This window comes from Muntiacus reevesi, chromosome 3, assembly GCF_963930625.1.
Source record: "Muntiacus reevesi chromosome 3, mMunRee1.1, whole genome shotgun sequence".
Lineage (NCBI taxonomy): Eukaryota > Metazoa > Chordata > Mammalia > Artiodactyla > Cervidae > Muntiacus > Muntiacus reevesi.
The window spans coordinates 259,641,624-259,667,321 of NC_089251.1; the positions used below are offsets into that span (position 1 = coordinate 259,641,624).

At 35.9% G+C, this 25,698-nt stretch overlaps 1 protein-coding gene across 2 annotated transcripts in view; it reads left to right on the forward strand.

Annotated features, from left to right (window-relative positions):
• The window catches only part of ITGAV (integrin subunit alpha V), a 102,607-nt gene extending 77,157 nt beyond the window's left edge, over positions 1-25,450 (forward strand). For both annotated transcript variants that reach the window (XM_065931895.1, XM_065931896.1), the window contains exons 18-30: positions 2,423-2,560; positions 6,309-6,376; positions 7,057-7,204; positions 7,733-7,825; positions 11,986-12,065; positions 12,442-12,522; positions 13,341-13,446; positions 14,019-14,177; positions 14,995-15,108; positions 20,095-20,208; positions 20,310-20,417; positions 21,003-21,125; positions 21,379-25,450. In XM_065931895.1, the coding sequence (XP_065787967.1) occupies positions 2,423-2,560; positions 6,309-6,376; positions 7,057-7,204; positions 7,733-7,825; positions 11,986-12,065; positions 12,442-12,522; positions 13,341-13,446; positions 14,019-14,177; positions 14,995-15,108; positions 20,095-20,208; positions 20,310-20,417; positions 21,003-21,125; positions 21,379-21,474 (1,428 nt within the window). In that variant the 3' untranslated portion in view covers positions 21,475-25,450. The remainder of the gene's footprint in view (positions 1-2,422; positions 2,561-6,308; positions 6,377-7,056; positions 7,205-7,732; positions 7,826-11,985; positions 12,066-12,441; positions 12,523-13,340; positions 13,447-14,018; positions 14,178-14,994; positions 15,109-20,094; positions 20,209-20,309; positions 20,418-21,002; positions 21,126-21,378) is intronic.
• The last annotated feature ends 248 nt before the right edge of the window (positions 25,451-25,698 follow it).

Consider the following 25,698-nt stretch of genomic DNA (forward strand, 5'->3'; position numbering starts at 1 on the left):
TTAAATTGAGAATTAGGAATTGTGATTTTAAGCAACTTATGGATTAAAAAAAAGATCATACTGGAAATTTACTTAGAAGTGAATTATAATGAAAATATCAAAATATAAAAATGTGTAGGATATCCTAAAAGCATAATGTAAAGGTAAATGTATATAGCCTTAAATGCTGTTTAATTTAAATGAAAGCTTGAGGGAAAAAATAAAGGGAAAATAAACCCAAGAAACCTCCACAAAATTAAAAATTAAAAAAGGACATTCCTGGTGACTCAGCAGTAAAGAATCTGCCTGGAGTTCAGGAGACCCTGGGTTCGATCCCAGGGTTGGGAAGATGCCCAGGAGAAGAGAATGGCTACCCACTCCGGTATTCTTGCCTGGGAAATCCCATGGACAGAGGAGTCTGGAGGGGACAGTCTGTGGGGTCTCAGAGTCAAGACACGACTAAAGCAGCTTTGCTCGCAGGCACATAGATAATGGAGGAATTAAAATAATAGAATATTATGAACAACCTTGTACCAAGAAAACAAAAACATTCTTAGAAAAACATAGCACGACTGTTACTTGAAGAAATAGAAAACCCAAACAATCCACTTAACCATATAAATCATTCTGAAAATTGAACTGGCAGTTTAAAAGTCTTTACACAAGCAGATCACAAGACCTAAATAATTTTATAGGCAATATCATCTTAAGCTGTCAGGAATGAGACATTCCAATATTAAGCTCTTAGAAAGAGTAGAAAAAACAAGATGTATTTCCAGTTTATTCTCTGAAGCTAGTGTAATTGATACCTAGACTGGCCAAGGATAGTATAAACAAGAGGAATTCATGAGTCTTACACAAAGACATAGATGTAAAATTACTAACCAAATATAAGCAAACTCAATCCAAGCTGTTTATAAAGAAGATTAAAAAACAGACCAACTTGCATGTATCCTAGAGTGGGTTAATATTAAAAGTATAGAAGTGTAACTTCACACATGAATAGACTGAAAACATGGCCATCTTACTTGAAGTGCAAGAAAGGTTTTTGATAAAATAACTGTTCATGATATTTGCAAACAAGACAAACACCTCAAGCTTCAACTATGAAGAAATACCGTTTTACACTCAGACAAACTCTACCAGTACTTATTGCTTGTTCCAGATGAGAATTAATGAGAATTCTTTTTTTTTTTGCCAGGTGTCAAATGCATTTATTTCTATTTTAGAGGGCTATAAATTATGTATATGAATTCCAACTTAGGTTTGTTTGGCTTCAAATCCTGATCTCTTTGGACTATGCTGCTGCTGCTGCTAAGTCACGTCAGTCGTGTCCGACTCTGTGCAACCCCATAGACGGCAGCCCACCAGGCTCCTGTCCCTGGGATTCTCCAGGCAAAAACATTGGAGTGGGCTGCCATTTTCTTCTCCATTAATGAGAATTCTTATGTGTTGTTGATGGCAGTGTAAATGCTGTGAAGATTTTGGAAAATAATATGGTATTATCTTAGAGAACTGACAAATCTCCTTTCCACTGTGTAGAACGATAACTTTTTTTTTTTGTAATAGCAAAAATAAACCAAAAACCCAAAGAAATCCAAAAAAGAATTGATAAACTGTGGATTTATTATAAGTATTACTCAATATGGGCTTCCCTGATAGCTCACTTGGTAAAAAATCTGCCTGCAATGCAGGAGACCCTGGTTCAATTCCTGGGTCAGGAAGATCCCCTGGGGAAGGGATGGGCCACCTACTCCAGTATTCTTGGGCTTCCCTTGTGGCTCAGCTGGTAAAGAGTCCTCCTGCAATGTGGGCCATCTGGGTTCCATCCCTGGGTTGGGAAGATCCCCTGAGAAGGGAAAAGCTACCCACTCCAGTTACTCAGCAATAAATATTAACCTTGCTACATGCAACAATGTGAACGAATCTTCTAAAAAAGGGTTGAAGCAAATAACAGAAGAATATGTATGGTCTCATTTTAAAATAAACAGGAAAAGCAATCCGAAGAACATGCTGTTTTAGAGACATATACAACTAGAGTAAAACTACTGTGAGCAAGCTAATGGAATGAATACCTCTGGAAGGCAGACAAAGGGATGAAAAGAACATGTAGATAGCTTAAGCAATGTAGGTAATGTCCTAGTTATTATTTATATTGGGTGTGTGTTGGAGTGCCCATTTTATTAACAGGTCTCATATTTTTGTGTGAATCAAATATTGCATTACAAAACAAAGTTGGTTAAGGATTCTCAATGGATAATGGTAGTCTTCTTTATGGATATCCTATTCTTATGTAAGTGTAGTATTACAGAGAGTTTTGGTAGAATTGGATCGAGGGGTGCATACAGCTGGCTTTGTATTGTGTGCTTACGGATTTCTACAGATAGCTTGATGTCTTAATTAGGTTGATGTTGTAATTAACTCAAAGCTTTTCCATTTTTAGGACGAATCTGAATTTAGAGACAAACTCACTCCAATTACTATTTTTATGGAATATTGGTTGGATTATCGAACAGCTGCTGATGCAACAGGGTTGCAACCTATTCTTAACCAATTTACTCCAGCCAATGTTAGTCGACAGGTACTGTGCTTTATTAATTTATCCTTTAATCTTTTTAAAAAATCTTATAATTCGTATTTTTAAATAGCATAAAGAATTGCTTTTATTTTATATTTTTAATACTTTTGCATTAGAGCATAGCAGATTAGCAATATTGAGATAGTTTCAGGTGGACAGCAAAGGGACTCAGCCATACAAGGATTGCTTCTATAATGTTGCATTTTTAGTCAGAGAAGTCAGAGGGGAAGAGACATTCAAAGCCACTCAACTTACATGCAGAGGAAGACAAGGTCGCATTTTGAATACATAAAACAATAAAGTAATTCAAGGAAAACAACAAAATGCCAAGTAATACATAGTATTTTAGTATTTTGCTAAACGGGTTTATGTTATCTTTGATGTATATTTTAAAAACTAGTGTATATACACACATATGCATATATAGTATATAAATCATTCTTTTGATAAAATCAAATATAGCAACAGAATTTTATAAGGAATATATTTTATATATGTTAGCTATATTTTATGGTTTTAATTTTATAATTTACTTTATATAACTATCTTATATTTCATTTTGCATGTAAATAGTATAGGTGCTGCTTTCCACTACCCATTAGTATAGAACTTGCTTTGTTATTAGTTCATATTTTTTACAATTTATATTTTTAGGGGATGCACAGTCTTAACGTTGATTAATTTAATAATGAACATATGAGCCTCTTACAATCTGTTGTTCAGTTTTACAGTTTTTAGAAAAGTTAATTGTTACTTTTACATTATGCATTTTGATATAGGAGTTATGATTATTTTCTGTTTATAATTCTGGAATTTTTTGGAAACTATTTATTAGTGTTGACATTAGCTTACTGGGATCACCAGTCTCTTTAACACCAATATAATTTAAAGGCAGCTTATCAAATGGGTTAACTTTGGAAACTGCTTTGAGGGAAAGAATATCTTTAATATTTGAGTTTCTTCCCTCTCTCCACCTCCCCTTCTTCATTATTTGAATCTGTTTCCTTTGTGTTCTACTTTTGTTTCGGCAAGGACATTACCTACTCTTAGGCATTTCTTTCTGTATTCCTAGTTTTATTATGTATTCTCATTTCTGTAATTACCTACCCCAACATGCTTATTTACTTCTCTCTAAAATGGCCCTTTATTTCCCTGGTCATATTACTCACTTTTTTAATTACTATACACTCTCTTGCAGGTACTGCTTTCTAATAGAAATATAATGTGAGACACATTCATAGTTTAAATTTACTGATCAGTAACATTAAAAAAATAGAAAACTGGTGACTGTAATTTTAATAATATATCTGTATTAGTTTGCTAGGACTGCTATTACAAAGTGCCACAGAATGAGTGGTGAAATAATAGAAATTTATTTTCTCACAATTCTGGAGGCTTAAAGTCATAAATCAAAGTGTGGGCAGTACTGGTTTCCTCTGGAGCTTTTCCCACTGGCTTGTAGTGGTCACTTTCTCCCTGTGTCTTTATGTGGCCTCCCCTCTGTGTCTGCGTTCTAATCTCTTTATAAAGCACCAGTCATATTGGATTAGGGGCTTCCCTCATAGCTCAGTCGGTAAAGAATCTGCTTGCAACGCAGGAGACCCGGGTACGATTCCTGGGTCGGGAAGATCCCTTGGAGAAGGAAATGGCAACCCACTCCAGTATTGTTACCTGGAAAATCCCATGGACAGAGGAGCCTGGCAGGCTACAGTCCATGCGGCTGCAAGAGCTGGACATGAGTTAGCGACTTCACCACCACCACCACATTGGATTAGGGCCCACACTGACGATGTCATTTTAACTTAATTACCTCTTTAAAAACCATGTTTCCAAATAGTCATATTTTTCTATGAAATTCTTTATATTGTTTTTTACTGTCTTCAAACTCCAGAGTGTATTATACTATAGTACATGTCAATTCAGATGCTAAAGCTTCGTCAGAAATATTTTTTCTTCATTTAGAAGTCATAGAATTTGCAACTGAAAAGTGGAGTCACATAGCCAAGTTGTTCTAAAAATTATACTAAAAGTTTTCTAGTGGCAGAATCAAGTATCAGTTTTTAAATATAAGTTAATTAATATTAAAGAAAATGTAAACCACCCCCCCCCCCCGCCCCAGTCATACTAGGTACATTTCAAGTGCTCGAAAGCCACGTGCAGCTTGCTGTGGCTTCTCTATTGGACATAGCAGCTCTTGAGTTTTCCTTTCTGTACCGTTATCCTTTAGAGTTACAGACTTAGTGCTTTCTGCACCAAAAGTGGCTTTTTAACCCAACCCCGCCTCTCCCCCAACTGTCCCCTGGTTGTTCATTCAAATGTGTATTAAGTTCTTACTCTGTGTAAGTATAAGTATATAACTGTAGAGATGTAGTTCTCTGTGAATGGAAAATAGTGCTCTTTTTCCATTTCTGAAGCTGTTCTTCCCTGATAGTGTATTTTAATGCTGTAGTTGCACCAATGCCAGCTTAATCTTTTCTTCAGTGTAGAGTGGTGTTAGTCAAATATCCCTTTATCATAGTTTATTAATATTTCATGATACTTCTCATTTCAAACTTCAGATACTCATCATTCTAGCTGGGACTTTTAATACACAGTATATCACATATCATTAAATCCACTCTTAGTTCATGAACTAAGTTAGTAGTTGATTGTCTTTGGTGTGACTTGTGCAGTTACCTTAAAGTTCTTCTAATGATCCTGGCCTTTTCCCCCCAACTTCTTGAAGCACATAGCAGCTGTTAACATCTAGGTCAGTGAATTAGTTAACGTGTATTGTTGGGTTTCATTCCAATTACATTGTCAGTTAAGATCTCTATCATATTATTTTATTCTGGGAAGCCATATATCCTTGTAACTTGAAAGCATACAGTTTTGTTGTTGTTTTCAAGAAAGCCTGTCACTATTTTTCCCCTTTAAATCTTTTTCTTTTCTGTTTTCTTTAGGACACAAAGCCCTTTGCATATTAACAGTAGGCAAACCAAGAATGACTTGATCATTTTTTTCTTTCCTCTTTTATTAATTTTTATGTTTCTTATTTCACATCCTGCCTAACTTCTTCTGCTTCCTCCACTATGTCTTTCTGCTGGGTTTTCCATAATGTTCCAGCTGGCACGTCATATGGTCCTATCTAGAGGGAGAAAGTGTTGAGGTCTTTGCTTATTGTACCTGTCTTGGATCTGCTAACTTAATGCTTCTGGTTCCTTTTTTCTTTCTCTCTTCCCAGATGGCCATGCCAGTGCGGAACTCCTTTCATCCAGTTTCTGTTCCATTTGGTCTGTCTGTCTGAATTGTTGCTATGTATCCACAGCTCCTTAATCTTTTACTCCTTATTCTGTGCTCTCAGGAGGCATAGTCTATAATGAAAAATTCTGTAAAGGAGCTTTTTTGGCCCAAGATCATGCAACTTAGCAGAGACAGACTAAAGCCGAACTCGAATTTCAGTATTACTTTCTATTCTACACTTCATTCCAAAGTCATAATAGGTTAATTTGAGATAGACCTAAAAGGTTCCAACTAGTTGTATTATACCCTATGAATCTTCCCTTTCCTTTTCATTCTTACTAGCTAACACTGACCTGTTTAAAAACAGGCAGCCATGATCCCTTTTGCATTCAGGTATATATATAAGTTGAGTGTATATAAATACATACATGTATATTCATATACATCTGTATATATATTAATATACACTGTGTGTGTGACCTGTATTGGTATTTATTCCTGTAGAAAAAAATAAAAACCTTTTTTCTAGGCTCATATTCTACTTGACTGTGGTGATGACAATGTCTGTAAACCCAAACTGGAGGTTTCTGTAGATAGGTAAGTTTTGCTCCAAATAATAGACTGTATAATAAGAAATTGAAATGAAAGAGCACATTTTTCTATTAAAGTAATAGCAGTGAGAATTAGTTATGTTGGAGGATAATGCATGATTTTCAGTAAAGGAGTGAATGTTGAGCTTTAGAAAAATAGGCTGTGTGTTTCACCAGCTGCCTAGGTTAACAGAGCCGTTTTCATCTGTATGGAGTAGTGTCACAAAGGAGCATTGTATTCTCTTAAAGATTACAAAACCCACTGAAAAATAAAAATTAAAAAAAAAAAAAAAAGTCAATCAAAAAAAAAAAAAAAAAAAAGATTGTCTCTTAACTAAAGGACGTATTACCATTTTATATAATGTATAAATTACAGCAAATATTTTAAGTATCATGACCAGGGGATTAGTTCAACTTTTAGAAAAAATCAGGAAATTAATAAGTACAAAGGGATATAAAGTTATTTTCATAACAGATTTGAGTGATAGTGATATGAGAAAGGCATCAGTGTTTTCTTTTATTGGGAGAAACATTGAATTTGCACCCAGTTGCTATTTCCAGTTCAGTGTTGATCCGTGCAGTAGTCTCAAAATATCCTGAGATGTTGTTGAACATGTCAGTGCTTTGATCCGTCATGCTCTTGCTACGCAGTCCTTTTTCATTGACGAGATTTATATTAACTTGTAGTGATCAAAAGAAGATCTATGTTGGGGACGACAACCCTCTGACCTTGATTGTTAAGGCTCAGAATCAGGGAGAAGGTGCCTATGAAGCCGAGCTCATTGTTTCCATCCCACTGCAGGCTGATTTCATCGGGGTTGTCCGCAACAGTGAAGTAAGCAAGCTGCCTCTTTAAAAATCGAAATGCACTCATGGTTCATATTAACATTAATGAGCAGCTAACCTATTTATTATACTAGAGCTTAGCTGTTCTACCTAAGGCTAAATTGCTAGACAATAGAGTGCCTGTCTCACATAATTCTTTTCAAACCTAGTACTTTGCATAATGCATTGATATGACTTTTATAAAAATTGCTAGCTAAGTGCCTGACACAAGGTCAGATGGATAAAGTATCTAAGCCTGGCCATCAAATAATTTGTCAGAAATAATATGGTTATGTGTCTAAGTCCTCTAGGGATCATCCAGAAACACTTTTGCATTTATATGTGGCAACTGAACACAGTTCTGGTTCCCCCATATCTCTCATTACTCAAATAGATCTATTTGCTTGGTAAAGCAAGAAACCCAAACATCCAACTGTATGATATTGTCTAGAAACTTTACAGTTTGTATGGCTTCTGCTTTTTTTTTTTTAGTGATTAATTTATTTTCCCTTCAATCCTCTTTCTTTGTCTGTCAAAGGCCTTAGCAAGACTTTCCTGTGCATTTAAGACGGAAAACCAAACCCGCCAGGTGGTTTGTGACCTTGGAAACCCAATGAAGGCTGGAACTCAAGTAAGACATTTTAATTAAATGGGTCTCTTTTTTTCTTTCATTGAGATTAGCATATTTTTTGTGGGTTTGTCCACAGTCGCTTGTTTGATGATTTTATCTTTATGTTTTGAGTATGGTGGGTCTCTGCTGCTGCACGCGGGCCCTCTCCAGGGGTGGTGAGCAGAGGCCACGCCTTGTTGTGGTGCTGGGACTTCTCGCTGCGGTGGCTTCTCCTGTCGCGGAACGTGGCTCCAGTAGCTGCAGCATGTGGGAGAAGTAGTTGTGGCTCGTGGTCTCTAGAACATGGACTCAGCAGTTGTGGTGCATAGGTCTAGCTGCTCTGTAGCAAATGGGATCTTCCGGGACCTGGGATTGAACCGGCATCCCCTGCATTGCAAGGCAGATTCTCAACCACTGGACCACCAGGGAAGTCCCATAGTAATTTTTTTTTAATAGAAACTTTTTAAAATAAAGAACTTTTTAATAAAAACTTCAAAATAGTATACACACAATGGAATATTACTCAGCCATTAAAAAGAATACATTTGAATCAGTTCTAATGAGGTGGATGAAACTGGAGCCTATTATACAGAGTGAAATAAGCCAGAAAGAAAAACACCAATACAGTATACTAATGCATATATATGGAATTTAGAAAGATAGTAATGATAACCCTATATGCGAGACAGCAGAAGAGACACAGATGTATAGAACAGTCTTTTGGACTCTGGGGGAGAAGGCGAAGGTGGGATGACCTGGGAGAGTGGCATTGAAACATGTATATTATCGTATGTGAAGCAGATCGCCGGTCCAGGTTCGATGCGTGAGACCGGGTGCTCAGGGCTTGGTGCTCTGGGATGACCCTGAGGGATGGGATGGGGAAGGAGGTGGGAGGGGGGTTCAGGATGGGGAACACATGTACACCCATGGCGGATTCATGTCAATGTATGGCAAAACCACTACAGTATTGTGAAATAATTAGCCTCCAATTAAAATGAATAAATTTATTTAAAAAATAGTATTTCAGTTGGTTTTGATTTAGAATGTAATGATTATTAGAGCTTAGTTTTGATTAAGATACTAAAGTAGTGAGTTGTGCTATTACTTGTATTCAGCAAGCTGCTCTTTGCCTTCAGTTTGGTGAATGGATAAGAACATGTTTAAACTAAGGACTGAGATTGTAACTTTGATATTTTAAACTGATGCTAATGCATCCTTAAAGCTACTCTGACAAATACCGAGACTGTTATTCTTAGGTGAGTTAGAGTGATCTCATTAACTGGGGCTTCCCTGGTGGCTCAGACTATAAAGAATCTGCCTGCAATGCAGGTAGGCCCAAGTCCTATCCCTGGGTTGGGAAGATCCCCTGGAGAAGGGAATGGCTCCCCACTCCAGTATTCTTGCCTGGAGAATTTCATGGACAGAGGAGCCTGGCAAGCTACAGTCTGTAGGGTTTCAAAGAGTCAGACACAACTGAATGACTAACACTTTCACTTCACACTTTATGAACGTGAAACCTGTGAGGTCATCCCATTAGGACTGAACTGCACATTGGTTGGATCAGACGACTCTTTAGGTGGTGGAGAAGGGAGCCCAGAAGCTTGAGAAGAAGCAGTCAGTGGATTGCTTCCCAAATCTTCTAAAAAAAGGAGACAATCATGTCAATGTATGGCAAAACCCACTACAATATTATAAAGTAATTAGCCTCCAACTAATAAAAATAAATGAAAAAAATAATAAAAAAGGAGACAAAATATACCTTTTTGAATTGCTAGTATCAAGGGGAAAAAAGCAGCAGTATATTTCTTGTTACCTTTTCAATAGAATTTAATTTATTAATAATAACACAAAGATATTGGTAATTTGAAGATCTGTGGTCATTGTTATTCAGACGCTCAGTCATATCTGACTCTTGGCTACTCCATGGACTGCAGCACCCCAGGCTTCCCTGTCCTTCGCTATTCCTGGAGCTTACTGAAACTCATGTCCATTGAGTCAATGATGCCATGCAACCATCTCGTCCTCTATCGTCCCCTTTTCCTCCTGCCTTCAGTCTTTCCCAGCATCAGGGTGTTTTCCAATGAGTTGGCCCTTCACCTCAGGTGGCCAAAGTACTGGAGCTTCAGCTTCAGCATCAGTCCTTCCAATGAATATTCAGGGTTGATTTCCTTTAGGATTGACTGGTTTGGTCTCCTTGCAGTCCAAGGGACTCTCGAGTCTTCTCTAGCACCACATTTCAAAAGTAGCAATTTTTAGGTGCTCGGCCGCCTTCATGGTCCAACTCTCGCATTCGAACATGACTCCTGGAAAAACTATAGCTTTGACAATAGGGACCTTTGTCGGCAAAGTGATATCTCTGCTTTTTTAACATGCTGTCTAGGTTTGTCATAGCTTTCCTTCCAAGAAGCAAGTGTCTTAATTTCATGGTTGCAGTCATTGTCTGAATTGATTTTGGCACCCAAGGAAATAAATAAAGTCTGTTAGTGTTTCCATTTTTTTCTTATCTATTTGCCATGAAGTGTTGGGACTGGATGCCATGATCTTTGTTCTTTGAATGTTGGGTTTTCAGCCAGCTTTTTCACTCTCCTCTTTCACCTTCATCAATAGCTTTTTAATGCCTCTTTGCTTTCTGCCATTAGGGTCGTGTCATCTGCATATCTGAGGTTATTGATATTTCTCTGGGCGATCTTGATTCCAATTTGAGCTTCATTCAGCCTGGCATTATTTGTGATAATCTGGAACTATATATTCCATATCTACCCTTATAAACAGTGTCCTGTTAGATGTTATTTAAGGGTACAGACTTTGAATGACTAGTAAATAAGTCCTAGAGATCTAATGTGCAGTGTAATGATTATAGACAAGAGTATGGTGTCAAACTTGTGAGAGATTAGATCTTGATTATTCCAACCACAAGAAAAGTTATAATTTTGTAATGTGACAGAGTTACAGTTGTTGCTGCAATGGTAATCATGTAATATATGAAATCAACATGTTGTCTACCTTAACTTTACACAGTGTTGGGTGTCAAATATTAATATATTTCAATAAAAAATAAATATTCCATATTTTTTAAAGTATATTTTTCCCTTAAAAGTCATAATTATTTCTAGATGTATGGTCTCTTGGGGAAGAGCACTTGAACAGAGTCCTCAAAGTTATATTTTTCACTTGTATTTAATGTAGTGTTTTATTAAGAAGTGAGCGTGCCTTTTATTTTCTCATACACTCATTCTCTCTAACTTTTTTACTCACTGTACATTCAGGAAAGATAATTCCAGGTTAATCCTTATGGCCGGCTCCAGGCTTTGTGAAGTGAGAGTTGGTTTGATGAAGTCCCCTAGAAGGGCCATTTTTAGATGTCTTTTAGATGACTTCCAAGAAGCCTGCTTTCTCTAACTTTGTAGCTGTTTTCTTTAAAATAACAATTTTCTGCCTGCAGAAGTTAAGATGTTTGTTATTGATGGACTTGTGGGTGGTGTAGAGAAATTCTGCTTCTGGCCCTGCTTCTCTCCTTTTTAGTCAGGCTCTCTCAGTCTTGTAAACCATCTATTTCTTCCTGTTCCGTTAACACAACTTCAGGTATTAGCTTCCTGTCACTAAATCTTGTGCATAACTACTGTACTTTCATTGGATCAGTGGTTCCTCTTGCATTTTTGAGAAAGTTAATATTAGTTGACATTATAAGGAGATAAGTAGTTAATATTATAAGGAAATATTAATCGTTGTTGTTAAACAGGCTTCCTTATGGATTGGCCTGAGTATCTTACTTAATAGGAGTTTGATAGAAGATCGGACTTAGTTAGGGCTTCCCTGGTGTCTCACTGGTAAAGAATCTGCCTGTAATGCAGGAGACACAGACGCGGGTTCGATCCCTGGGTCAAGAAGATCCTGTGGAGACGGGCATGGCAGCTCACTCCAGTGTTCTTGCCTGGAGAATTCCACAGACATAGCACCCTGGCATGCTGCAGCGCATGGGGTCGCAGAGTCGGGCGTGACTGGAGCGTGTCAGCAGCAGCAGGGGCTGCAGGCTTAGTTATTTTTGCTAGAGTACTTTCAGTTTTATTTTAGGTTCAGAAATAACCTGTTTTAGACCATTCTTTTTTCTTTGGACATTGGATTTGGAATTTCACGTGTTTGACGTGTTTCTCACTAACATTGACCTTCTTTTCCTCCTCCAGCTCTTAGCTGGCCTTCGTTTCAGTGTCCACCAGCAATCAGAGATGGATACGTCTGTGAAATTTGATTTACAAATTCAAAGGTGTGAAAACAGCTTTTTTCTGTTTATAATAACTTTTGAAGAAATAGTATTTGTTATGAATATGTTTTGCAGTATACTTAAGTATTATGGAATAGGACAGACTAAAATTTTAATATTAGTTATCAAATTTTAAGACCAATATTTACATGATAAGAATAATTTTATTATTTTTGAGCTTTAAGACAAAATAAGAGTTAAATAAAAATCATCTTCTTAGAATTAAATGCTAATGAAAATAATTATTTTGTGCAGTTTGTCATTTCTTTATTGTTTTTCATTTGTTCACTTTTAGTTTCACTGCTTTTGCCTCTGTATGATTTTGATTATAATTATGCTCATCAAATTCAGCCCTAAAGTTATTTTTTTTCTTTTTCAGCTCCAATCTTTTTGATAAAGTAAGCCCGGTTGTATCTTACAAAGTTGACCTTGCTGTTTTAGCTGCTGTTGAGATAAGAGGGTCAGTATAATTACCCAGTTGAGTATCTTATTCTCATGATTTAAACTACTTTAAAAAGTAGTTACTTTTTTTCTTAGTTTTAAAAAATTTATTTATTTTTTAATTGAAGGGTAATTACTTTACAGAATTTTGTGATTTTCTGCCAAATATCAACATTAATCAGCCATAGGTATAGATATGTCCAGGGCTTCCCTGGTGGCTCAGACGGTAAAGAATCCGTCTGCAATACGGGAGACCTGGGTTTGATCCCTCGATCGGGATGAGCCGCTGGAGGAGGACATGGCAACCTACACTAGTGTTCTTGCCTGGAGAATCCCATGGACTGAGGAGCCTGGCAGGCTGCAGTGGGTCACAGATAGTCAGACACGACTGAGCGACTAGGCACAGCATATAACATATGTCCAAGTGTTAGGCCCCCTAACTTCTTTTGTATAGTGTATGTTCCATGTTTCATGGTGATTTTACTAGAACTATAGTTTCTGTAGAAATAAGAAGGCTCTGGGTGAACTCCAAAGCCCCAAATATTTATTTGATAATTCTCTGGTAATAAACCAGACACGGCAAAAGCAGCATAAAATAAATTTGTTGAACTTTATGCAGAAATGTTCGCCTGTTACCAATTCATCTGTTACATTAGATTCAGTAAAGAAGTGTTTGTATGTCCAGCTGTGCCATGTACACATACAAGTATAATCTTTTTTGTCTTTGGTGTTTTTTTTAAATTCTGATTTTATTCATTTGGATACTAGGTACTTTTGAAAATGAACTGACCATATCATTTTGATATTCATGGTAGGTTTTCTTTGGTCATTGTTTAGAGTCTCAAGTCCTGATCATATCTTTCTTCCGATTCCAAACTGGAAGTACAAAGAGAACCCTGAGACTGAGGAAGATGTTGGGCCAGTTGTTCAGCACATCTATGAGGTTTGCAGTTGGATTTAATTGATACCTGGTAGAGAGACAACGGAGAAATGAACAGATAGGCTGCTTTTAAAAAACAAGTCCAAAAAACAAAAGAAAACAAATCTATGTAACTTTTATGTAAACTCTGCATAGTTTAATTTTGTGCTAGAGATTTCTTAGAATTTTTTCCTCATTCTTAAGCTCATTTCCATTAGACAAGTAACTTCAAGTGGTAAAAGAAAGCTGTTTATACAAACTGTTGTTTAAAACTGATTAGTTGTACTGGGATAAAAGGAATAGGTCGTTGAGTAAAATTTTGGTTCTGTAGGAAGGAAATTTTCTATGCCACTTAACAGTAACTTTTTCATGTTTTCCTCTTTTGTTTATATTTTTATCCTGACACATACTGCCCTACTCGGAGGCATATATTGAGTTTGATTCTTTTGCATACTAATGATCATGATATAATATTAGAGTCACTATGGAAACTCTGCTGTTATTCAAATGCTGTTGCTTCAGGATTCCTACAGATGGTGTAGAGGAAGGATTATAGATTTTTGCCCAAAGTATTTACACTTTCTTTTCCTCATTAGCTGAGAAACAATGGTCCGAGTTCATTCAGCAAGGCGATGCTACATCTTCAGTGGCCTTACAAATATAACAATAACACTTTGTTGTACATCCTTCAATATGATATTGATGGGCCAATGAATTGCACTTCAGATATGGAGATTAACCCTTTGAGAATTAAGGTAATATGCTTCATAGCAACTGTTCATTATGCTGATGTTTTATTGCTTTTCTTTCTAAATCTATAAAAGAAATGCATAAAATAAAGCCATTGTTTTAGTAATAAATCCATTCTGCAAAAATATTTTAGTTCATAACCAGTATGCTATGGATGAGATTGTTTATTTGTGTAATGAGTAAGGATGAATTCTCTGATGTTCTGCTGAACCATTTATTTATGTAGTGTTTAGTGAGCCTCCGGAGATATTCTTAAGTGATCCAGTTTGACTTTGGTTTCATCACACAGTGGTTTATCCACATGTGATATTATATCAAGAGTGTTTGGATGTCCAAATTTTTGTCTTTGGGGTAAGATGTAACATTTTACTCTTGGCTTTTTTGACTTGACCTAGAAAATATCATTTTATGGAATTCTATTTACTTTTAGATATAGTCCTCTCCATCCTAGCATGTATCTTTGGATAAGAAGCTGTTGCAGTTTGGAAAAAGGAGGGTTAAGAAAACAAAAAATGTATACTCTTGACACACATCACAGATGTACACTGTGAAATTTCAGACTGTTTTGTATATTTTGTCAATTTCTCCTCTCACTATGCAAGGGGGAAAAATGATGACTAGGCAGAGGTAATTTTTTCCCACATATTAAGGACTCATCTTTATTTTCTGTGCTTAGTTTTAGCCGTATAGTAAGTGGTGATTTTTCTATCATACCAAATTTTTAGTGGCTGTATTTTAATCACATGTAACAGCTTATTCCAAAATGTTTATTCAAAATATTTTCCATTGTTATTTACCACCAGTTTATTATTGTAATCCTAGATCTCAAATTCACAAGCAACTGAAAAGAATGATACAAGTGGTGGGCAAGGTGACCGGAACCATCTCATCACGAAGCGGGATCTCACCCTCAATGAAGGAGATGTTCACACTTTGGTAAGTGCCATCCCAACAACTAGCACTTTGAATGTTCTAAAATATGTGATTATAGAACTGATGCCAAAGAACATTTCAAAAATAACAACAGCTGTGCTGCAAAGAGCTATATATTTTAATACCATTCACTCCTCTTACTTTCCTCTTCCTAACTGGATTAACACCACATTTTATTCAAAGGATCTATCTTTATAGATTGCTAATAAAAATGTTTTATATTCTAACTTATTTTTCTGACTGCGCTCATTTAACTGACCTCTTTCTTGGTCTCACTCTAATCTTTGCAACTTATGTGCAGTACTGTAGAAAAAACCCGGAACGCCTCAACAAAAAATGTGAGAATAATTAACATTATGATCATCTTTTGTTGAGTCAGCCTGTCTAATGACTATAACATTATAGAGAGGTTTGTCACTCCAGTTCTTAAATTTAGCATGTTAAAAGATGTTAAAATTTAACATCTGCAAACCATAGCTAGCAGAGCACCTGGTGTGATGTTTATGTTCACTAGCAGTCACCAGTTACTTTCCTATCTCCGAATTCCATGGTTCTTCTTAGCTCTCTTTCAGTTTAAGTGCTCAGTGACTTTTGGGCACAGTTAAGCACTTCCTCCTTTATGAAACATTCCTGTCTTACTTCTAGAACACTACTCTCTTGGTTGTACTCCTACCACAACTCTCTATACTTCTTAATCTCCATTTCTAGGCTTTTAAGCTCCAGAGAGGATTTTTAGGGCTCAGATGTCTTGCTGTTCCACTTGCAGCCATTCATTAGGTCTCTGGTCCAGTTTTGTAAATACCCCACCTTTCAGGTATTCAAGTATTCATTGGCCACATATGGCTAGTGGCTACCACTTAGAGAAGTGCAGGTATATCCACACTGATGATTTCTGTCACTGTAGAGGTTATATCCCACAGTTCCTGTGAGATGACCTTAATCATTCTCAGGGATATTAAGTACTGTTTCTGTATAGATGAGTTTGATTTATATTTCCAACCCAATCCTCTGCATTGAGCTCCAGACTCTTATCATCCAACTATCTACTGGAACTCCTCTTAAATATTTAATAGGAATCTTACACTTAATGCGAAGAACATACCCTTGAGTTTTCCCAAGGCTAATCTTTCGGTGGTGTCCCACATTTTAGTAAATACCAACTCGTTTCTCTGTCTAAAACATGGGCATTGTGCCTGACTCTTTTCTTTCTCTTAAACTTCATATCAGCAAATTCTGTCATTATCTACTTTCAGAACACACAGAAAGTGACCCTTTGTTGCCATCTGTATCACTGCCACAATCTGACCCAGACCACCTTCCTCTTGCACTTGAACTATTGCCAAGTCTCCAGTTAGACTCCATGTTTCTCCCTTATCCCCATGACAGTGTATTTGCCACATAGAAGCCATAGTGACTCTTTAAAAAGTGGTCAAGTCATGTCACTCCCAAGGACTTCCCTACAGCTCAGACAGTAAAAAAATCTCCCTGCAATGCAGGAGACCCAGGTTCGATCCCTGGGTTGAGAAGATCCCCTGGAGAAGGGAATGGCAACCCACTCAAGTATTCTTGCCTGGAGAATGCCATGGACAGAGGAGCCTGGTGGGCTACAGTCTGTGGGATTGCAAAGAGTCAGACATGACTGAGCGACTGACTCTGCTACTGTGTCACTCCCGTGTCTTCCCGTCTAACTCAGGAGAAAACCAGAGCCTAAAAAGCCTTCGGGGCAAACAGGATCTGGGCCCTTCTGCCTTGCTGCCTGCTTTTGCTCTCCTTCTCTGCCCTCCCCATTTTGGTCGCCTTGCTTTTCATTGAACTGAGAGCCCCAAGCCTGTTTCTACCTCCTAATTTTGAAAATTGCTCTCCCCCTAAAATGCTCTTTGCCCAACCATCTCTGTGGCTTACTCCCCCATCTCCTTCTGCTGTTCTTCAGTGTCAGATTGGACTTCCCTGACCAACCCATGTGAATTCGAAGTTACCTTCTACCTTAATCCCACTTTTGATCCTGTTCTTTCTGTCCTCGTACAGAATCACATTTTTAAAATATTTGAGATAAAACTTAGATACAATTTGCCGTTTTACCCATTTTATTTTTTTTCTCGTTTTACCCATTTTAAAATGCACAATTTAGTAATCTCTAGTATATTCAAAACATTCACATCATTATCTTACTCCAAAATATTTTGATCACTTCCAAAAGAAACACTGTACATTAAGCAGCCACTGCTTTCTCCCCTACCACCCGTCTCTGGAGACCACTAATCTACTTTCTGGTTCTAAAGATTCATCTATTTTGAACATTTCCTATAAACGAAATCATATAAAATGTGGCCTTTTGTGTTTGGTTTCTTTGACTTAGCATGGTGTTTTTGAGGCTCATCATGAAGCATGCATTAGTACTTCAGCCGTTTTGTGGCCGGATAATATTCCATTCTGTGGATAATACCACATTTTGTTTATGCATTCAGCAGTTGATGAATGTTTGTGTTGTTTCCGCTTTTTGCCTATTTTGAATAGTGCCACTGTAAACATGTACAAGGTTTTGTGTGAACATATATTTTAATATTTTTGAGAATAAATCTAGGTGTCCAATTGCTGGGTCATATGGTCATATGGCCAAACTTGATTTAACTTTTGAAGAACTGCAAAATCGTTTTCCAAAGTGGTTGTACCATTTTACATTCCCAACCAGCAGTATAAGAGGGACTTGCTATTTGCCTTCAAAGAAGATTTTTTTGTAGTCATCCTTATTGGAGTGACGTAGTACCTCATTGTAGTTTTATTTGGATTTCCCTAATGCCTAATGGTGCTGAGCATTTTTTCATTTCTGTATCTTCTTTCGAGGAATCTCTATTCAAACCACTTGCTCGTATTTAAATTGGGTTGTTTGCTTTTTGTTGTTGAGTTATGAAGTGTTCTAGATGCTACCCTGATCAGAGCTGTTACTGCACATGTTTTCTCTCATTCTGTAAGTTGTCTTTTTACTGTCTTGATAGTATCCTTTGATGCGAAAAAGCTTTTAAATTTGAAGAAGTCCAAATTTTTCAAGTATATTTCTTTTTGTGTTGCTTATATTTTTACTGTCATATTTTAAAAACCATTGTCTACCCCAGAGTCCTGGAGATTTACACCTAAGTTTTCTGGTTTTCTAAGTTTTATAATCTTAGCTCTTACTTTTATATCTCTGATCCATACAGAGTTAATTTTTGTATATGGTGTGAAAGAGAAGCCCAGATTGATTCTTTTGCATGTGATTTTCCAGTTCTTGCAACATCATTTGTTGGAAAGACCTAGCTCTTCCCTTTAAATGGTCCTGACTCCCTTGTTGAAAATGAATTGACTGTGACTATATGGGTTTATTTCTTGACTCTTAATTCTGTCCCATTGATCTATACATGTATCCTAATGCCAGTATCAAAATTTTTTGATTATTGTTTTTCTGCAGTAAGTTTTGAAGTTGAGGGGTGTGAGCCCCCCTTCCCAGTGCTTCTTCTTTTTCAGGAGTGTTTTGGCTGGTTGGTGGTGGTGGTGGTTTAGTTGCTCAGTCGTGTCTGACTCTTGCAACCCCATGGACTGTAGCCGGCCATGCTCCTCTGTCTGTGGGATTCTCCAGGCAAGAATATTGGAGTGGGTTGCCATTTGCTTCTCCAGGGAATTTTCCCAACCCAGGAATCGAATCTAGGTCTCCTGTATTGCAGGCACATTCTTTATCAACTGAGCTACAAGAAAAGCCCTGGCTAGTTGGGGTTCCTGGCAATTCCATGTGAATTTTAGGACCAGCTTGTCCATTTCTACTAAGACACTTGTTGAGATTTTGATAGCAATTTTATTAGCTCTGTCTATCACTTTGAGAGTATTGCTATTTTGATGTTAAGTCTTTAAGTTCTTGACTATGAGCTATCTTCTTTATTTCAAACATACTTTGTCATTTTCAGTGTACAAGTCTTACACTTCCTTGGTTAAGTAGCTCCTATATATTTTATTCTTTTTGAATTCTGTTTAAAATAGAATGTTTAAAAAATTTTCATTTTCTTGTTTTTCATTGCCAGTTTATATAAAAATAATTCACATTTGTATATTGATCTTGTGTTCTGTACCTTTTATGTACTTGTTTATTAGCTTTAGTAGTTTTATTGTGGATTCTTTAAATTTTTCTGTAAGTATTCTATCATCTGAATAGAGATAGTTTTACTTTTTTCTTTCTGATCTGGATACCTTTTATTTAATTTTTTTTCTTGCTTAATTGCACTGGTGAGAACCTTCTGAACAGTGTAGAGTAGAAGTATCATGAATGGACATGGTCGTACAGTTCCTAATCTTACGGGAAAAGCATCCGTTCTTTCACCAGTAAGTATGGTGTTAGCTGTGGGCTTTTCATAGATGCCTTTTATCAGGTCAGAAGAGTTTGCTTCTGTTTCTAGTCATCAACTGGAGGTGTCACTGGATAGCAGTGTTGTGAGGTGTATGCATATGACATACAGTTTATGTCTAATGCAGGTTGACCAGCCCGTAAAAGGTGGGGAATATTTGTTACTTCTGTCTGCCTTTAAGTTACCATTAAAAACACCAAATGTGGCAAAGACCATCAACATGCCACTTGATTTCTACAGGTCTGACATGGAATAACTATTAAAGATTCACTCTGTTTCTCTTTCTTTTCCACAGGCATAATGTGATCTGATTTTCATGTCTTACTAAAATCACCATGCTCTGAGTTTGCCTAAAGAATGTTAAGTTCTAGTTATAAAAGTAAATATTTTAATATTATAAAGTTTACCCTTCCATAACAAATCACAGTAAAACCAATCCCTTCATAACAAGAAACATTCATAGGTTCAGCTGTTAGCTTGCTCATTTTAAACATTATTGCTTTAAGGCAAAAGAATCTAGATCTCTTTAGCTTTCATATAAAGCCAGTCAAATGTCTAACTTTCATATGTTGGAGAGATGATAGAATGATCTTTTCTTTTAAGTAAATAATTTTTGTGGCAGGGTTGTGGAATTGCTGAATGCTTGAAGATTGTCTGCCAGGTGGGGCGACTGGACAGAGGAAAGAGTGCAATCCTGTATGTAAGGTCTCTGCTGTGGACCGAGACCTTTATGAATGTAAGTGGGCAGAGGCGGCATTCAGCAAATTTATCCACTTTTTCAAAGAAATAAAAAAGGCCTGACCTCTAGAAAATCATCTTATTGTTATTCCCATATAGAAGGAAAACCAGAATCATTCATATTCTTTGAAATCGTCTGCTTCATTTAATGTCATAGAGTTTCCTTATAAAAACCTTCCAATTGAGGACATCTTCAACTCCACATTGGTAAGTCATTGATTTTGGGAAATGAAATAAGTACATTCAGTTAAATACTGTAGTATTTTATTTTAAATATTAGCAATTAACTGTTTTCATAATTTAAAGTAATTGAGTTATTTGAATGGATTATAAACTAGTTTAATACTATTTTACTCCCTCATCCCAGAATTATTAAAGGTAGACCTTTTACTTTAGCATCTTATTGTAATATACTTAGCATATACTGAATTTCATGTGGGGAAATTTGGGGAATCTCTCCCCGCAAAGTTAGAAGGTTAGAAATTAACTGTGGTAAGTGAGGGCATTTTATAGATCTTTAATTGGAGGATTAAAATGAAACCAATGTATCATAAAGTGGGTGGTCAGATTATTTAAAAAAGCATTTCAGAGACAGTCAGAAGTTAACCTGAAGTTGAGAGTTTCACGTGCGTATATGCTATTCGTGCCAGATGTGTAATGATAACTATACTACATAACATACTAGAAAATAATGTCAGTAACATTAACTTAAAATATAGTATATATTCAGATATTTGTTGAATAACTCAGTGAACTGTTTTTAAGACTCAAGAAATTTTTTCTCCCCAACAGGTTACCACTAATGTCACCTGGGGCATTCAGCCAGCACCCATGCCTGTACCTGTGTGGGTGATCATTTTAGCAGTTCTAGCAGGATTGTTGTTACTGGCTGTTTTAGTTTTCGTAATGTACAGGGTAAGTGATGGACTTAGGAAGAGAGGGAGGGAGGGGAAGCAGAAGAAAAGAAGGGAAGGAAGAAAAAAGGGAGGGACAGAGGAGTTGGACCTTTAATGATGATATATGATGAGCACTCCTTATCATTTGCAGGAAGAAAAGTTGAACTAAGTACCATTTAAAATTTTCTTGGTCATATTATGGTCACTCAGAATACTTTCTGTATTCTTCATTGATGTAGCAGTGATGCTAGTTTTTTTCTTTCAACTGACAGATGGGCTTTTTTAAGCGTGTACGGCCACCTCAAGAAGAACAAGAAAGGGAACAGCTTCAGCCTCATGAAAATGGTGAAGGAAACTCAGAAACTTAGCTGTAATTTTTAAGTCACGCTACATCCTGATCCATTAGAAGTTCCAACTTCAGTTTAGATTTTAATTTCCTTCCTGAGGAATAAAATTCCAAGACTGTACTGTTGATGGTGCCCATTGGTATTAACCACAAAGTGAGAACAATATTTATCATCCTTTTCATTATAATTAATTTCAGACATACATTTAATACACCTACTGACTTGTGTTTTTAGGTATTTAAATAATAACATTTCAAGTGACAGGTCTTCTTCAATGTACATAAGATAGCGCCTGAATTACCACTTTATCTAAAATAGTACCTCCTACAATTACTGTTTCTGATTTTGTATGTTGGATTTTGTTTGTCGTCGTTTTTGTTGTTTTAAAGCAATCCAAATTTGGACCTTAGGATCCACATCTTTTGTGCAGATACATAATATTAATACACGTTACACTACACTTGAGTTTTCAAGCTAACTTCATAGCTGTATAAACTTTGGATTTTAATATTACCTATATGGTAGGACTTTAAAAAAAGGAAAAAAGCATGATCCCATCAAAACTCTTTCTTGTAACTGCAAAGGTACAGATTTTTGTTTTAATGTGAAAATTGAGTACATGCTATTAAACTTTTATTTATATTTTTATCAACAGTCCATTTGATGACATTTTATTTTGTATAAGTTAAAATTCTATTTCAAATTCTTTAAGTCACCTTATACTAAAAGATTAGTTTTTCCTGGTAACTCAGCAGTAAAGAATCTACCTGCAATACAGGAGATGCGGGTTCCATCCCTGGGTCAAGAAGACTACCTGGATAAGGGCATGGCAACCCACTCCAGTATTGGAGTTCTCTTGCCTGGAAAATTCCATGGATAGAGGAGCCTGGCAGGCTATGGTCCATGGTGTTGCAAAGAGTTGGACTTGACTGAGCAACTAATACACACATAAGTTATATTTCAAATCCTTTAAGTCAACTTATACTAAAAATTAGTTTTATAATCAAAATTGCCTCTCTTGTGTAATTGTTTAATTTCTGCTAAACATCATGATGCTTGAAGCTAGATGGAATTGGAAATCATTTCCAAAGTATATTCTATTGCATTAGTCTGGCTATAGACAATACCAAAAAAAAAAAAAAAAAAAAAAACCATTTAAATTAAAAGGCTATGTAGTTCTTTGACAGAGTTGCTTATTGATAGTTTGTTCTTAGATTAGAGCAAGAGTTTTTAGTTGGGATTAATTTATTTTCCTCCTATATATGTATTTTTCCTTATATTTTCAAAATTGTTATTGAGAATGTGTCAAGATCAATGAGAAAACTTTACAATTTATAAGAACGTGCACTCAATCTTTGAATCCCATGAGAAACGCATGGAATTGAAATTCTTAAGGTAGCTCACTGGTTAACTTCTAGCAATAGCATGATGCTACTCACATGGATATGCTGAGTAGCAGTTGAAACCAGGTATGACATGTAAAACCAGTCTCAGCTATCATCATAACTTCTTAGAGGTTATTTTATAGGCAATTCAAGTTACTGGAAACCTTTTAAAATTTTCTTAGTCTTATTAATATAAATTACTTTTCTAGGATTTTTAAATAAAAGCTGTACAGGTGGGCAAGTTGTAGTTTTTTAAGTCTGTAGGGTGATGAATCTTCTAGAAGATTATGTGAATTATTCACAGTTCCTCCAGGCCTGGGGATAACTGTTAATTATACCTATTTTTGTGTAATTACATCATGTTGTGCATTAGAAATTGAGAGTTCAATAGCTTTTTAACTACTGCCTTCATTAGGCGATGATAAATATTTCCCTTAGATAATTGAATATTTTTCCATGTTTCAGAAATAATTGAAATTTTCTTGCCATGGCTTGTGTTATAACTCCTTACACAAGTGGCTAAACTAGAATCCATTCATCAAATAGCGGCATATGTAGGTGGGTTGTACAAGTTAGAACATTGACAAGACCCTATATTTAGCTTTAGTGATTTTCAAAATTAATTGGTTTTGTAATATAGACTTTACTAGTAGCTTAAAAGATTGTAGGTAGTCATATACAATAAGTATTTTTGTTACCAATAAATTTAAAGTTTTTTAAGTAAAAAATTTTTTATAATAGGGCCTGCCACCAGACAGTTGCTAAGTTGGTCTAGAACAGCATTTACCTCACCTGTTTTCCCATCTAATACCAGTCATTCCTGAAAATATCTGTTAGATAGAAAGTCACTCTTTCAAAAAGTTAAGTGTTACTATTTGCTTTTGCACAATCTGTTCCTTTTATGGCCTCTTCTCTCAAGATATAATCTTTTATGAGAGACTGAAGAAGGAGCCAAGATTGCGCAGTTGGGAGAGCATTAGACTGGAGGAGACTGAAGGGTCTTGTCATGAAAATTAACCCATGTTGTTTTAAATTGCTCTTATGAACTGTAGTTTAAAGCAATAGTATTTTCTTTAAAAAAAAAAAAAAAATTTTATCTCTATAAAATATGGTAGTCTAGTCTTCGAAGACTAACAACCTAGTCTTTGAAGAAAATATTTGGCAAAATGTCGGGATTAAAGTAACGTGAATGTTTTGGTTAAAATGTCAAAAAATAATCACTGCTGTATTCGTGCTTTATTGAGAACTGAAAGCTGTTTTGACTGTAAAATTCTTATAATTTGATTCAGTTTAAGAAATCACATATCGTTGGAGTTGGGAATATCATAAAACATTTGATACTGGTGAGAAATTGATTATGCTGTTGATTTCTTATGTAGGCATTTATTTCACACTTAATATTTTGAGAAACATTTGTGTGAGAGATGCTCTTTCCTTTTCTTCCCTTTAGCTTTCTGTTGTAATTAGTGATTATTGTAATTCTGATTTAAGTTCTTAATACTGAGTTGTAAAACAGTTAATCAAAATATTAGTGCCACAGTTCTGTTTTGAAACTAATTATTCATAGTAAATTCTCATTAATACTATATATAAAGAGAAAATTCAAGTTTTAGAGGCTATACTGACTTCTTTAAGAGGATGTGAAAGATTTCTGATAGTGAATCATAACCCTAAGAGAGATTTATGTGGCAAAAGTATAGTGTATAATCAGCAGGTTTTTTATAAGGCTTACAGTCTGTAAATTGATAGATGTTCCTGTGTTACAGAATGTAGTGTTGAGCTTGCAAAGAATAAGCCATTCTTGGAATATTTGTGTACAACTGTTGCTTATCTCAGTATCACTGTGTTAGTGCTCTTGGATAGCTTATATATATGATAGTTTGATTAATAAGAAAAATACAAAATTTGAAAATTGAATGTAAGATCAAAAATAGCAAATGAAATGATGTAATGCTCAGTGTTGTAGAGAGTATTTCTTTTAACTTGTTGGTAGGCTAGATTGGACAATGAACGTATGAACATGTAGCATGCATGTGTGCTTGTATTTCATTGTAATTTCTCATACATAATGAATTTCTTGGCAGAGGTACTGAATCTTTGATTTTTTTTGCTGTCATTCTTCTCAAGTGCAATATAACAATATAACCAAACCTAGATATTTCAAAGTCTAATTTAGTAAACCTAATCTAAAAGAATTTATTAGTATTTTTGTTAGCAGGAAGGAGGGATTCTGAGATGGATATATGAATGAAGTTATTTGCCCCTAAAAGGTCCTTCTACCCTTTATTCATTCTACACTTTATTTCAGGCTGGACGTTAACTATTCCCTGCTAGTTTTGAAACACTTTGCAGTATCTTAAAGTTACTTGGAAGTTGTGTATATCAATTAATTTCCTACCTAGGTAACATAGAAAGTCATTTTCTTTCTTTAGCTCTCTCTTGTGATCACCCACATTGGGTGAGGCGTAAAATGAGTGTGTTCTAAAATGTATGATTTGCTAACTTGATTTGAGTTAGTGAAAACTGGTACAGTGTTGTTCTTACTAGTTTCCAGTATGTAACTTGTGTCTGTTCAATAAACTTGAGCATGTGGTGCCACTTTTGTGCATGGATGTTCTGTTTTCCTTCTATGATGTTGTTTTTTTATCACAGGAGCCAGCAACAATGCACTAAAAGGATGACCTCTTTAAAAGTCACATCTCTTTAAAAGTCCCAGTTCTTAGGAGTGTTAGTTGGGAGGTGGAGGTTGACGTATATACACTACTGATACTGTGTATAACATAGATAACTAATGAGAACCTACTGTGTAGCTTAGAGAAATCTATGCCATGCTCTGTGATGATGTAATGGGAAGGAAATC